The sequence below is a fragment of the Stegostoma tigrinum genome, chromosome 11 (assembly GCF_030684315.1).
Source record: "Stegostoma tigrinum isolate sSteTig4 chromosome 11, sSteTig4.hap1, whole genome shotgun sequence".
Taxonomy (NCBI): domain Eukaryota; kingdom Metazoa; phylum Chordata; class Chondrichthyes; order Orectolobiformes; family Stegostomatidae; genus Stegostoma; species Stegostoma tigrinum.
Window position 1 is genome coordinate 20,014,382 of NC_081364.1, and position 15,444 is coordinate 20,029,825.

The window sequence follows — 15,444 nt, forward strand, 5'->3', positions numbered from 1 at the left end:
CAATAGAAGGAAAAGGCAGTTTTCACTGTCGGCTAGCAGGAAGAATGCAGGTGAGACAATGTTTTCCGGTCAAAGAGACTGAACACATGGAAATAAAAAAAAACTCAACATAAGTTTGTTTTGGCATTGTTGGGAAAGGAATCATTGTAATGAGCCACGCTGTTGCAGGTGGCTTCTGGACTTTTCAGAAGACTGGCAGAAAGGACCATTGACAGTCACTGGATGTTGTGACACAGTGAAATGGGGAGAATTGAGTACACTGGAAGCCAAACATAATTCTGAACAGTGTTCTACAAAGACTTTAACACTACAAAACAATGTTAAGATGTGTAAAAGCAGCGCAAGGTTATGAGTCATTTTAAGAAACTAACATTGTTTCTTTTGTATCAGAGATAATGGGAACTGCAGATGCTGGAGAATCCGAGGTAACAAAGTGTGGAGCCGGATGAACACAGCAGGCCAAGCAGCATCTTAGGAGCACAAAAGCTGACATTTCGGGCCTAGACCCAGCTTTTGTGCTCCTAAGATGCTGCTTGGCCTGCTGTGTTCATCCGGCTCCACAATTTGTTATCTCGTTTCTTTTGTATTTAGTGTATTATTTGTCTACTAAGTGATGTTTACACAAAGTTGCTTATAGATTTTGTTATAGTAAATTTCTTGAAATTTTGTTATGCAATTCCTTTAAATCAGTCACTAGAAATTTAAGGTTTACTTTAAAATTATCGGCCCCTATGAGAATTATAATATCAAAGAGATATAGGACATCATTTGGATGTCAAAATCACTTACAATTCATAATCAGTTTACTGTTATAGTTTTCTACAATTGTACTGCTACCCAGCTTATGGTTAGAATTAGAATCCAAATTAATGCCAATATATAGCTGCACTGCTAATAGGTAAATATAAGCCAATATCACTCTATTTGAGAATCATAGGAAATTTTTGAGACATGATTCAGTCAGCTGTCTCAGAATTAGGAGGCAGTGGCTTCATAAATCCACTCCAGAGAATTTGGCACAATGCTTTAGCTGATACACCAGTGCAATATTAAGAGAATGCTGCACTGTCAGATATGCCACCTTTGGAATGAGGTCCTGTCTGCCCTTTTAGGAGCATGTAAAAGATCCATGGCACTATTTCAGAGAAGAGTATGGGATTCCTCCCTCTTCTCTCACTAGCACTTATTCCCCAAATTAGCACCAGTTTTAAAAAAGGCAGAATATCTGCTCATTAATCACATTCCTGTGTGTGGGGTCTTGCAATGAAAAACATGGTTGTCACGTTTAAAACCTTACAACAATTACTACATTTCAAAATTCATTTGGGTGCAAACTACTTTGGGATGTCCTGACTTATGACAACACTATATAAATGTAAGCCTGTCCACTACCTATAAGACACAAGGCAGCAGTGTGATGGAATGCAGCACTGTCAACGCTCAAGAAGCTTGAAACCAGACAGGACAAAGTAGCCTGTGTGATCGGCACGACATCCACAGAGATCCTCTAACCAACCACTGACACTCAGTAGCAACAATGTATACCATCTACGAGATACATTTCAGTAATTCAGGAAGACTCCTTTAACAACACCTTGCAAATAAATGACCACTACCATCCAGAAGGACAAGGGTAGTAGATACACAGACCACCACCAGCTGCAGGTTTCCCTCCAAACCATTCACCATCCTGACGTGGAAATATATCATTGTCCCTATAATGTTGTTATGTCAAAATCCTGGAATTCCCTCCTTAATGGTATTGTGGGTCTGCCTACAGCATGTAGACTGCAATGATTAAACAGGGCAGCTCACCATCACCTTTTGAAGCCAGGATTGGGCAATAAATGCTGGTCCAGCCAGCAATGTCTACATCCCATTAAATTAATTTTAAGCAACTACTTCTATTTTCTTTCCTGATCAAAATGTTGTGAATAGTTAATTGCACAAGTTTACATCCAGCATAAATGCCACTGCAGTTTTTCCTTATAATTTACTTTTCACACATCAATAAACAAGAGCATACACCAGCTCCTTAATAAATGTACTACTCTAACACCAAACGGTACAAATAGGGAGGCTTTAATTTATTCAATGGTCGGAAATGACGTAAATGATCTCAAATGAGGAACATTGAGCAAAGGGGAAAAGGGTCAGGGTTTCTGATTGCCCTCCCTTGCTGGGAAGTGCCAAAGTATGCACACTGAACCTCAACAGGATACGGTTTAGTTGTGATGCCTAATTAGGATGGCCAGTGTGGTATAAATTTCAGGTCGTCTTTTGAAAAGGAGAGGTAAAAAACAGTTGATATCATAAACATGTTTGTTCAAACATGGGTGGTAAGATTTGTCATTGTTTTGCTTATCATGCTGAATTTAACAAGTTAAGAAATGTACTGGTCCTTCTTAGAAATATTTCACTGGGAAATTATTAGTTTAAATCTCCCTATCAGCATTACTGTGTGGATTGCCACTGTGCCCATAAATTTCTGAGTAAACGCTCCTGTGCATTTCTTCTGGAACACTCGGATCGCCAGGAAATTTTGCAGAAATGCACAATTCACCATCCCTTAAAGAACTTCACTGGAAAAATGCGGAATCAGAAAACATAAGACAAATTCCTTTTTATGGCACTAACTGTGGTATGGTCCAATCTTTGAAAGTTAGTGAATGAATGAGTGAATGAGTAAATGGATGGATGAATATATAAATAATGGGTGAGGCAGGTGAGGTAGCTGGATAAAAAGGGGGACTGTTAAGATGGGTAAATGGGTATGTGGCAGGCAGATAAGCTGATGGGTAAATGTTAGATGCATAAAGTACCTACAATGAGTAAGTAAATGGACTGGGGAGATATGTGGTGAAGGTAGTAGCTTGGTAATTGGTCAGGTCAGTAGAAAGTCAGATCTGGTGTGGAAGGGCAGTCACATTGGATTTGGAGAGTTGGATGGTCAGGGTCGATGTTCAGATTGGGGGAGTATTTAGGCTGGTTTTGGAAAATAGTTGGGTGGTCAGGATGGATAGTTGAGGTTGTAGGTGGTGAGTCTGGTTGAGTCAAAGACTAGTTGGATGGGAAGGTGGTCAGGTCTGGTCAGAGTGGTATTCAGGGTGGCTGGGAAGATCATCAGATCAGCCAAGGCATTAGTGAATGGTGAAGCAGACTGAATGGGATGAATTTTCTACTTTTATGTCTTATAGGTGGGCAGGTAGTTGGATGCTTGGGAGGACTCCTCAGGTCAGGTGGTGAGGGTGGTCGGGTTGAGTCATGGTGACGAGCATTTGGGTCAAGTCAAGGGATATTTGAGTGATTGAGAGTGTAATCGGGTTGTGTTGGGGGGTGGTGGTGGTTGATCCAATGGGGTTACTCAGGCCAAGTTGGGAGGGTTTGTTGGGTCAGTGGTTAGTAAGATGTTTGGATTAATACAGGGACTGCAACTTTCCCTGTGACAGTGGATTGCATAGTCATACCTGAGCAGTACGTTCCATTTCCAGTGTAGCCAGCAGAACAGATGCAGGAGGCCAGAGAATCAGGTGATCCTAGAAGGCAACTAGAACAAAGAGGCACTCAGCTTGTTTTTTTAAAAATGTTGACAGTTTTCAAATGATACTTTATTTATTGATTTCCATCACTAATTGGAATTGACTTTATAATGCCAAGTTGTGTTTCCTTGATTCTGTACCAGGACATGCATTGCGTGTGGTAGGTACCCAAGAAATATTACCCATAAACATGTTTCAGAGATAGAAGGAACCGCAGATACTGGAGAATCTGAGATAGCAAGGTGTAGAGCTGGATGAACACAGCAGGCCAAGCAGCATCAGAGGAGCAGGAAGGTTGACGTTTCGGGCCTAGATCCTTCTTCAGAAAATATTTATGCACAGGAGTGTTTTTTCAGAAATTTACGGACGCAGTGGCAATCCACACAGTAATGCTGATTGGAAGATTTAAACTAATAATTGCCATGTTCATCCAGCTCTACACTTTGTTACCCATAAACATGCCTCGATGTTTTGTCCATCGACATGCTGTGATGTGAACATTATAGGAATGTTATCTCACTGCTGCCTCCATTAAGAATTAACATCTGCATAACACTTAACATTAACATTTAAACTTGAGGTCCCATTCCAACTTGCAAAAGAACAAAACCACTGGAATGATAGGCATTTCATTCATTCCAACAGCCACGCTACAAGAAAATTTGAAATTAATTTAGTTTCACTTACTTAGCATTGGGATGGCAAGTGCCATTGCAGTAATCATTTACAATTCCTGAAAAAGAAAAATACTGAAGCATGAAGTCATAATTCATTTTCCAATTGGAATGCGAGGAGAAATTTATAGAATTTATCAGAGGTAGTTTCTTTACTCAGAGAGTAGTAAGGGAATGGAATGCTTTGCCTGCAACGGTAGTAGATTCGCCAACTTTAGGTACATTTAAGTCGTCATTGGATAAGCATATGGACGTACATGGAATAGTGTAGGTTAGATGGGCTTGAGATCGGTATGACAGGTCGGCACAACATCGAGGGCCGAAGGGCCTGTACTGTGCTGTAATGCTCTATGTTCTATAACTGTGCATTAACCTAATTGTTCTTTCAAAGTGTCACAAATTCTGTTAGGTAGGAATGGGAAAAGCAGTAATGTTTCAGATTGTCAACAGATTCTGAGGATTATATGATTACAGATAAATGTAGGGCAATCGCACTAAGAAGCAATCTGTATGAGGGAAAATTCACCACAGATGCCGAGTACTATATCTGGAACTTGGTTCAAAGTGGAGAATTCGATTGGTAAATCTTTTTCAAGTCCAATTTGTGAATAAAGATCAGACTCAGACCTGAACCAGCTGTCTTTAAGCAAAATAAAATAGCTATATAAATAGGCAGAGATAATGGGATCTGCAGATGCTGGAGAGTCCAAGATAACAAAGTGTGGAGCTGGACAAACACAGCAGGCCAAGCAGCATCTCAGGAGCACAAAAGCTGATGTTTCAGGCCTAGACCCTTCATCAGAGAGGGGTCTCTGAAAGGACTAGAATGGAAGTTCTGCTGAACAGTTTGGAGCTAAATTAACAAACAAAATGCCCAAGGTAATAATCACAGGATGACTACCCGAAGACATGTGCAAACTATAACAGGATAAGTAATGTCATAGAGTTAAATGCGTGGCTCAAAGATTGATGCAAGATGAATGGGTTTCAGTTCATGAGTGCTGGCACTATACTGGAACAGTACAGAGCCGTCCAAGCGAGATGGGTTTCACTTGAGCCATGCTGGGACTAGTCTTCTGGTGAATGGAGACAGGGTCCTCAACTAAATAGTAGGATGGTTTCTGGAGAAGGGATACATAGGCTCACAATGCTAAAGAATATGATAGCGTTGTAGGGAAGCTACTTAGACAATAGCATTGTGATAATCCCTACAAGGCCCATGGGGAATCATTATCCTCAACCTTGGGCAAGCCCCGTAATACGGAGCCAAGTCCTCAATGGAGAATACTCATGGCTCTCGTTTGTTGCCAATGAATGGCAATTAGGGTAGGAGGGACAAGGTCCCAGAACTGAATGGGAAGTTTCTCCACAATACAGTGAGGAGCAAGACTATCCATGCTCCACCTGTAGTTATCGAATTTGCTCCAGACAAGGTTATTGAAACAAGAGAAACATGTACTGCCCAGGTCAAAGAGTAAAGCCACCTCAAGACAAGGCTTTGCAAATAAATCAGTAGAAGGATGAGGAATTGATGTTGCTAAATTGCTTCTCTGCTCCCAAAGTGGCCCCAATTAAGATAAAACTCTAGGTAAATGGCCAATCTAGACACGGAGGTGCTGGTGTATCTATTGTTGGGAAGGAAACCTTAAGGAAACTCCAATAGACCCTCTTGCCTTTAAGCCTGCGAGATACCAAGGCTGGATTGGTCACATACATTAGGGAGCCCTTACATATGATTGGGAATGCCATAACCTGAGTTATATGTGGGCAAGGGACTCTGCATATTGGTGGTGTGACTTTGGAAATGAAATGTACACATTTCCTCTTCAACTATAGGACAACACCACATACATTAATAGGAGTAGCTCCAGTGAACTAACGATGGGCCAATGTCTTCTTGAGTGGCAAGGGAAATAACGCAAGAAGTTCAGAAAAGGGGTCACAATGGGCTTGGCCAGATGGACATTTTAAATCTGGAGATATAGTCCACAAAAGAAACAGTGATAGCTCTTTATGGATTCATGGAGTAATCCACTTAAACTAAAACAGGACCGGTATCATCAATGGTTAAAACTGCAGAAAAGACTATAAATGATCACGTCAATCACCTCAGTCAATGGAAAGCCTCCACAGATTTGATTGTTTTGAGAGACATGACCCCATCAGCATCCAGCAGACAGGAAACACTATCCAGCGAAAGCTCGAAAGCCAGTCCTGTGGACCACATGGACTTGGACTCGGAGGTGGAGGAAGATGCGGTGAAAGATCAGTTGGAGGTCTCTACCGAGGACAAGCGCCCTGGAGTGGCTCTTTAATCTTCACACAAGAGAGGGTCACCTACTTAGTAAACACACCCTCAACCAGACCCAGAAAACAACAGGAATGGGGCCATTAGCAAAGGGACATAACAGGCCCCATCATCACAGGAGCAAGGAGGGACCCTTTGACTTGGTGGGGAGGGATGTGATATCCCCTACGATGCCCACGGGGAATCATTAATTAATTTCCTCTTGGAGTTTGTTCAGTAGGGGTTCCCTTGGTAACAAGCAATGGCCTGCCCAGCTGAAACTCATCACCTGAGCCCTTGCTAAAGAAGTGACAGTGAATAATCAAGTATATACACAATGGTGTATTTTTACAGTGTGTCACTAAAATATAAAAAAAATGAAATTAAAGCAGACCCAGGGATGCATCAGCAGAACTGTGTGTGTCCCAGACCGGGTATAGCCTATGTCGACTACAGGTTGCAGTCTATTTTGGTATTCCTTTAGGTGGGGTTCCTGAGTTATTACAAATACCCAGAGTGGGACCGAGTGCACAAACATAAAACAAAGGAGTAATTGTGTCAAAGGGAATAAAATACTAAAACAACAAAATTAATACCACTGTACCAAAATGCACTTAGTATTCAGAACATAATAAATTAATTAATGGCATAAGTTTTGATTGACGGAGATGAAACAGCAAGCATTACAAAGACTTGGTTACAAGGAGATCAAAGCTGGCTATTCAATATTCGGAAGTGCATGAAGTTTTGAAAAGGAGAGGCAGGATAGAAAGGGTTAATTGGTTAGTTTTGTTGGTACAAGATGGAATAAGCACAATAACAAGACATGATCCCAGACTGGAAGACATGGAATCCATTCGGGTGGAGGTAAGATGTAACAAAGGGAAGACACCAATGGTACAAGTAGGCCATAGGCCCAACATTGGCTATGCTGTAGGCTAGCTAATAGTTCAGGAGATAGTAAAGGGTGTAAAAAATGGCAGTACATTAATCATAGCTGATGTCAATCTTCATTTAGATTGGAAAAATCAAATTGGTAAAGGTAGCCACAAGGAAGAATCATACAGTGACATTAGGACAGTTTCAGAAAATATGTTGTGAATTCAACCAGAAAACAAGTACATTTGGGTCTGTAATGATGCATGCTTAATAAATGATCTCAGAGTAGACGATACCTTAGAAAACAGGAACTATAATATGGTCGAATGTAACATTCGTAGGAACATAGGAATAGGAGTAGGCCATTAAGCCCTTCGAGCTGCTCCATCATTCAGTTGATCATGGCTGATCCATGGCCTAACTCCATATGCCTGCCTTGTCCCATATCCCTTGATCCCTTACTTAATAAATATTTGTTTATCTCAGATTTAAATTTAACAATTGAATTAGCTTTGACTGCTGTCTGAGGAAGCAAGTTCTAAACCTCTATTACTCTTTGCATGTAGAAGTGCTTTCTAATATCTCTCCTGAATGGCTTGGCCCTAATTCTTAGACTACACCCGTTGGCTCTAGAATTTTCAACCAGTGAAAATAGTTTATCTTGATCTACTCTGTCTTTCCCTGTTAAAATCCTGAAGACCTCGATTAGATCACCCCTTAACCTTCTAAATTCTAGTGAATAAAAGCCTAATTTTTTAATCTCTCCTTGTAATTTAAACCCTGAAGTTCAAGTGCCATCCTTGTAAACCTTTGTTGAGCTCCTTCCAGGATCAAAACATCCTTCCTAAGGAGTGGCACTCAGGTCTACTCACAGTACTCTAAGTGGGATCTAACTAGAGTTCTCTATAACTGCAGCATGACACCTGCATCCGTACACTCCAGCTTTTTAGATATGAAGGCCAGCATTCGATATGCTTTCTTGACTATTTTCTGCACCTGTTTGTGGAATTTTAAAGAGCTATGCAGCTGAACTCCCAAATCTTGTTGGATATCCACTGTAATTAAATCTGTGCCTTCTAAAACATCTCCTGATCTGTCTTTTTTTGGTCTGAAGTGGCTAACACTTGCTACGTTAATATCTATCTGCTACAGTTTTGCCCATTCACCTAATCTGTCAACATCATGCTGTAATCTTATGTTGTTGTCAATACTGGAGACAATGCTGCCTAATTTTGCAACATCAGCAAATTTAGATATTTGACGTTTTATTCCATTATCCAAGTCATTAATGAACATTGTGATTAATAAAGGCCCCAACACAGATCCCTGCAGGACACCACCAGTCATATCCTGACAATTTCAGTATTTACCCAACATTCTAATGTAACAAAGTAGAAATGGAGGACTTGTTTCCACATGTATTAGAGTTCAGGGCCATAATCTCAGAGTGAGGGATCACCCAGTTAATACAGAGATGAGGAGAAATTTCTACATTCAGTGGGTAGTGAGTCTGTGGATTTTCTAACCAGCTATGATTTCATCGAAAGGTGAAGCACACTCAATGGGCCAAAGGGCCTGCTTGTGTTCCTGAGTCTTTTGATTTTGTGGTTTATCATTTTAAATGGACTCAAAGTGCTGCAATTTAATAACAAGAATTACTTTCTGGAAAAAAAACAAATTTGTAGGTGTTACAAACATATTGAGCACAATTGCAAACGTTAGCTCAACTGATGTGACAGTGAACAGTTCACTATGGAAGTGAATTAATCATTGAGTAGACATCTCTGTAGAAGCTAAACTTTGATCCATGGAGAAAAAAATACATTTCAGGAAACGATCATGACAGAAGATCCTAGTAATCCAAGAAAACTGAAACCCAAAGGGCTTTGAGGTCACAGATGGTCCAAAGAAAAAAGGGAACAGAGTTACACATATGTTACATTCCCAGCATCAAGGGGATTTAGGTTCTAAATATACACCCACAGTTTGCAACGAAAATAAAGGTGGTGCCCATCCTAACTCTGATTGTCAGGCCTAAAAGCAATCATGTGTCAAACAGCCATCCAAAGCATAGCAAGCTAACAAACAACCACTGAAACAACCATATCACATCTTTTCTCATCATGTCTAAAAGACACACCAAATCTGCATTATTCCATTCAGGTAAGATTATTATAGTAGAATAGATTATACAGATAATATTTTAATCTGCATTTTATAAATTCTAAAGATCTATTACAATGTATACTTATATATATTCAACAGAATATATTTCTATGCACTTTGTTTAGATGTAATATTTAAAATAATATATTTCACTTACCAACATCACAATTGATGCCTCTCCAGCCTTTGAAGCAGTTACAAGTTCCATCACCATCAAGTCCATCATTACACTTCCCATTTACACACAGGCATTCTAAATAAGTATAAATAAACACACTGTTAATATAATTGTATGATGGTAAAACAAAGAAAGCTAACATCCCGAGCTCTATGCTATTAGAAGAGGCAATATACTGTCAGACATTTTCTCTCAGAAATAAACATAAGCATTGGGGCAAGGTATTATCTGGATCTCTGACATACCTCTCAGCAATTATTTAAAGAAAGATGGAAATTGGCAAAATCAAAGTGGGTCTTAAGATCTCCAAAACATGTTCATAAAGGAAGAACACTGGTGAACCCCCAGGAGATGGACAATCGGGAGGAATGGATCTTTTCCAGGTTAGAGAGTGCTAATTAGTAAAATGCCACAAGGATCAGTCCTAGGGACTCACTTATTTATTATAAATATTAATGACTTGGGGGAGGGGACAGACTGCAATATATCCAAATCTACTGTGGTGATAAGGACTTAAAGAATCTGCAAGGTGATACAGACGTTTGAGCGAATGGGCAAAAACATGACTGGTGAAGTTTAACATAGAAAAGTCTGAAGTCATGCACTTTTGTAGAAAGAATCATAAATCAGAGCATTACTTAAATGGTGAGACTCAAAAATGCAGCGCAGAGGGATCTGTGTGTTCTTATTCATGAAACACAAAAAGTTAGCATGTAGGTGCAGCATGTAATTAAGAAAGCAAATGCAATTGTGGCCTTTATTGCTAGGATGGTGGAGTTTAAAAATAGGGAAGTCTTGTTACAATTGTACAAGGGTGTCTGTGCTGCTGTACCTGGAGTGTGGTGTACAGTTTTGGTCCCCGTAATTAAGAAAAGGTGCATTGATATTGTACACAGTTTAAGACAGATTCACTAAGCTGATTCCTGGGATGATGGGTTGATTCATCAAGAACAGCTAAACAGATTCAGCCTTTATTCATTTGAGTTGAGAACAATGATGGATGATCTTGTTGAAATATGCAAGGTTTTGAGGGGGCTTGACAGGGTAGATGTTGAGAAGATGTTTCTACTAATGAGGGAATCTTCATCTAGAGGACATGGTTACAGAAAAAGGAGAAATTCATTTAAAACAACCTTCTCCCAGAGGATAATAAATGTCTGAAATTTTCTGTATCAGAGAGTCGTTGAGGCTAGATCACCAAGTTTTTTTAGTGAAAGTTGATAGATTTTTGAAATATTGGGGAACTGAGGACCATGATGAGGTGGCATGAAAGAGGAGTTGAGGCCGAGGGCAGAACAGCCATGATCTTATAGAAGGCAGGCCTGAGGCATGAATAGCCTTCTCCTGCCATTTCTTATGTACCATTGTTCAAATGTTAGTGCAACATACGAACTAATGTAAAACAAATACTATGTGTACATTGTAAAAATCATCCTCTACTGTGGTAAAATATTACCACAATTGTGATAAGTATAAGATATTATAATTTTTAGAATGTGGACTGTTTAAAACACAGCCAGGTGCATTTTGACTTCAGTTCAGTGTAGGCTTTTGTCAAAAAAAAATCAGTCATTTGGAACAGTGACATAAATATGGCTTTTCTAAGAAAGTTTTTTTTTCATAGAATCCCTGCAGTGTGGAAACAGGCCCTTTGGCCCAACAAGTCCACACTGACTCTCACAGCATCCCACTCAGCCCCACCCTCCTATACCCCACCTAATCTACACATCTCTGAACACTAAAGGCAATTTAGCATGGCCAATCCACCTAGACTGCACATCTTTGGACTGTGGGAGAAAATCTGAGCACCTGGAGAAAACCCACACAGACATAGGGAGAATTTGCAAACTCCACATAGTCGCCCGAGGGTAGAATCAAACGCAGGTCCCTAGTGCTGTAATGCAGCAGTGCTAAGCACTGAGCCACCATGCTGCTCACCATATGTGATTCAATTAAATGCCTAGGAGGATACTAGGAGGACAAATTTTTTTTTTGCTGCTCAATTTACAGACAGAGAAAACATACCGGGAGTCAATTGGTTTAGTTGTGACTTCTGTTCCAAGGAATCAGATTTTCAGTTTGGGAGAATAGTCTAGGAGAAGAAATTTAGTTTGTGAAGTTTCCAAGCTGTGACAACTTTTCAAGAAGTTTTCAAGTTATCAGAACCAAAAGCACATTTAAGACATTGGACTGAAAGAATTATAAATAAGTATTAAAACTTCCAGTAGTCCAAGAATGAGAACTGGAATGAGTCAGAGAATGTAATAAGTTAAAGAGTTGAGATAGGAGTGATATTTTTGTGGGATTGAGTAACTGTAATGAATATTGATGGGATGGAAGTTGAAAATCTTGTCTTGCTGTTCATGTTTAAAACCTTCTAAACTATGTGAAGCACACATATTTTTTGTGTAATAAATTTGCATTTTTGCGCTCTTGCAATTTTGTGTTGCATTTTCCAATGGACATTATAGCCTTGATTGACAGTGAGCTGATAAAAAATATGGAAACAGTTCTAACTGCGTTCAAATTTCTAGTCCAAAGATTTTAAAAAAAGCAACATGACTGAACCAATAAGAAAAATAAATTTAAGATTTGAATTTCTGTGAAATTTTCTGCTGATTATGGTGACAATATGTCATGTTACCTAGAATGATAATAGCATTAACTGCTAGATCATGAATAGCACAATACTGAGATGTATATATTTTTAACATTGCATCAATAGATACATCTCATGAAATTTAAAATTTTGGCTCCTGTACCTTTTCATTTACTGTTTATTATGTATATTATTCATACCCAGTTCACAATGTGGTCCATATCTACCAGCCTCACAAGATTCACAGGCAGTCCCTTGAAATCCTTCATGACACAGACACTCTCCAGTTCCATTGACGCCATCCTGACAAACGCCAAAATTGGAGCACCAAGCATCTGGCTTCCCAGGGCACATCTGACACTTTGATCCAAAGTATCCAAAACAGCATTTTAAAGTCTAAAATAACCAAAAGCAGTAATGAGACAGGAGTGTCAAGCAAAACGACTACAGTCAGAACTAATGTTGAATCTTCCATTTTTGAAGGATAACTAAAAGTTTTCCCATAAAATATTACATTTATTTGTATGCACCAAGTTACATTAGTGGAACTAAAATAGAATTTTGTGAACAGCCTATGAGTATCCTGTTTATTGCATTCAAAATATTTTGGCGATTTCCTAAGTTTGTTTTCTGCAGTACTTGTTATATATTAAAGCCAAGAAAATGGAGGAAACCGTTGTCATCCGTCAATGATACTATGTGAACATAGCAAATTTTCACACAGTTGACATGCCAGGCATGTCTGATAAAAAATTTATTTCCGAAGAAAAGAAAGTCCTGTACACTTTCAATAGATTTCCATTGAATTTATAGTTAGGAAATAAGGTATTGTGCAATGTAAATTGGCTTGTTCTCCTTTTGCTTCACAACTAAGATAGTGGCTCAATCCATCATCCTGAATGTGTCAATTTTACAATGCAAACAAGAATCTCAAATTTGAGTTCCGCTTCTGAGAATTCCAGTCATCCACAGGCTCAAAGTCGAGAGTGTATTTGGTGTTTTCCATTTATTAGTTCTCTTGGTTAGAGTAGAATGTCAAAACAAAATGTTCTGCCACGTCCATGTAATGTCTAGCTAGGTCTGATGCCTTTTTGGCTCTAATTGTAAAGTGTGACGCAAAGAAATGAAAGGTTTTCAACAATATGCACAGAACCACTTACTAAATTAGTTTCTAATAAATAAGAAATTAAAATTGAATTTGCCATTGTACTCTCAATACCAAAACATGCAAACAATCTCTGAATGGCCAAACTGAATACACTCTTGACTCTTTCTAAAGTATCCAAGTATTCTTCAATAGTTAGGAGTTTGACTAAGCCATAAAGTCTGAAAGGTTTGAAGCCCATTCCCATTACACTAGGTTATCTGAAGTGAATTGGGGATGACATTTGCCTTCCAACTGCTATACTGTTGAAACTCAAATTACCAACTCAAAATTAGCATCAGCATATACTGATAAGAAAGGTTGTTAAAGAGGCTTGTCATCTTGCACTCATCAGAATAATTCTCAATAATACCAAATCAAGTGGGAATATTGCACAGGAGGAGAGTGCCAATTGGTTGGCAAGTGAACTCTGATTAGTTGAGGCATTGCCATGGAAAATGCATCAATTAGTGATGATTGGCAATTGACAATTAACTGCCAGGTTTTCACAAAAGAAATTTATATCAGACAGGTTGACACTGATTGTACTAAGAATTACACTCACAACCAATTTAGAATTATCAGTGGGGCTCAAGATGTGGTTCACTTACACTTTCTTGGAGCCATACATATTCATATGCAGGGCCCTCTCCTCAGGAATTGTACCTTTATAATTAAAGTAATGCATCTGAGGTCACAAATTGACCAACTAGTGCAATTATTGGGTTTTAGCAATTAATTTAATTTCTCTATGAATGGGTCCAAGGGTAAATCCTTGTGTTCTTTCTTCCCCAAAGGTTAGTGAAGTGGCTGCTGAAGGGTAGTGGAAGGAGAGCAATTAAGCACATGGTTTAAGTGCCACTGCAGTGATATGCAATAGGCATGATTGATCACCTATTTTTCCCATCATCATTTTAATATGGATTTCTATTCCTGATTGGACCTTCACAACAAATAAATTTCAAAATTAAGCATGGGATTTCTAATCGGCTGGCAGAATGACAAAAATCAACTGAGATCTTCATTCTTGCTGCTATCTGGTTGTGACCACTGAATCTTGGCATGAATCCATTTGTTAAGGATAGGATTGAACTCCACCATGTTTTCCAGTGAAACAGCCAACTGACAGTGTCAGAAATCAAACGACCTTTAAAAATGGGATAAACAAGGTGTAGAGCTGGATGAACACAGCAGGCCAAGCAGCTTCAGAGGAGCAGGAAGGCTGACGTTTTAGGCCTAGACCCTTCTTCAGAAATGCTGCTTGGCCTGCTCTTTTCGTCCAGCTCTACACCTTGTTATCTCAGATTCTCCAGCATCTGCAGCTCCTACAGTCTTTAAAAATGGGAGGCAGGACCCTAATGCCTAATTCTCACTTACATTTCTGACAGACTTAATTGTTGCTGGTGGAGAAAGGGGGCAGAGTGTGAAATGGGAAGAAGGGAAACATAAACTCAACAGGCCTATTGAATTTAATGTTATGTTCAAACAAGTCACAATTTGGCTGGTAGAAAGGCCTTAACCCTCAATGTGAGAGTCATGGATTATGCAACAGATGTAAATGCTCTTGAAATTCGGATCAGGTCTGTATGAATGATGATTTGTAGATTTATTTTTAAATCTCAGGCTTTTCAAACTTTAAAAATAGAACAAACTGTCAGTGTAATGTAAAAAAATACCTCTGCTGTACTGCTTTCATTGATAGGCTATTCAGCATGGGTTAGAGAAAAACTAGGATCTGATTGTACAGTTGCAAGTGAATTCTTGGTCGACTTTTCCACAAGTGTTATTAAGTGATTATGTATGCTTGGCTGGTTTTCAAAAGCTACAATTATCTCAGCAGGGGATTCTGAGTTCACAGATTACACAGGTGATTAAAGGATTAGCTGTTTTAAATTTGGCATGTGAATAGAAGTTTGTGTAAAGGGTTAAGCAGTTCGAGGGGATATAAAAATTTTCAATGGAATTTACAAAAGGAAGT

General features: G+C 39.1%; 1 protein-coding gene across 1 annotated transcript in view; it reads right to left on the reverse strand.

Annotated features, from left to right (window-relative positions):
• Positions 1-15,444, reverse strand: part of stab1 (stabilin 1) — a 258,505-nt gene that overhangs the window by 71,656 nt on the left and 171,405 nt on the right. Inside the window, exons 38-41 of the mRNA XM_048547400.2 lie at positions 12,523-12,718; positions 9,703-9,798; positions 4,227-4,272; positions 3,468-3,547 (exon numbers count right to left, since the gene is read on the reverse strand). Coding sequence (XP_048403357.1) covers positions 3,468-3,547; positions 4,227-4,272; positions 9,703-9,798; positions 12,523-12,718 — 418 coding nt within the window. The remainder of the gene's footprint in view (positions 1-3,467; positions 3,548-4,226; positions 4,273-9,702; positions 9,799-12,522; positions 12,719-15,444) is intronic.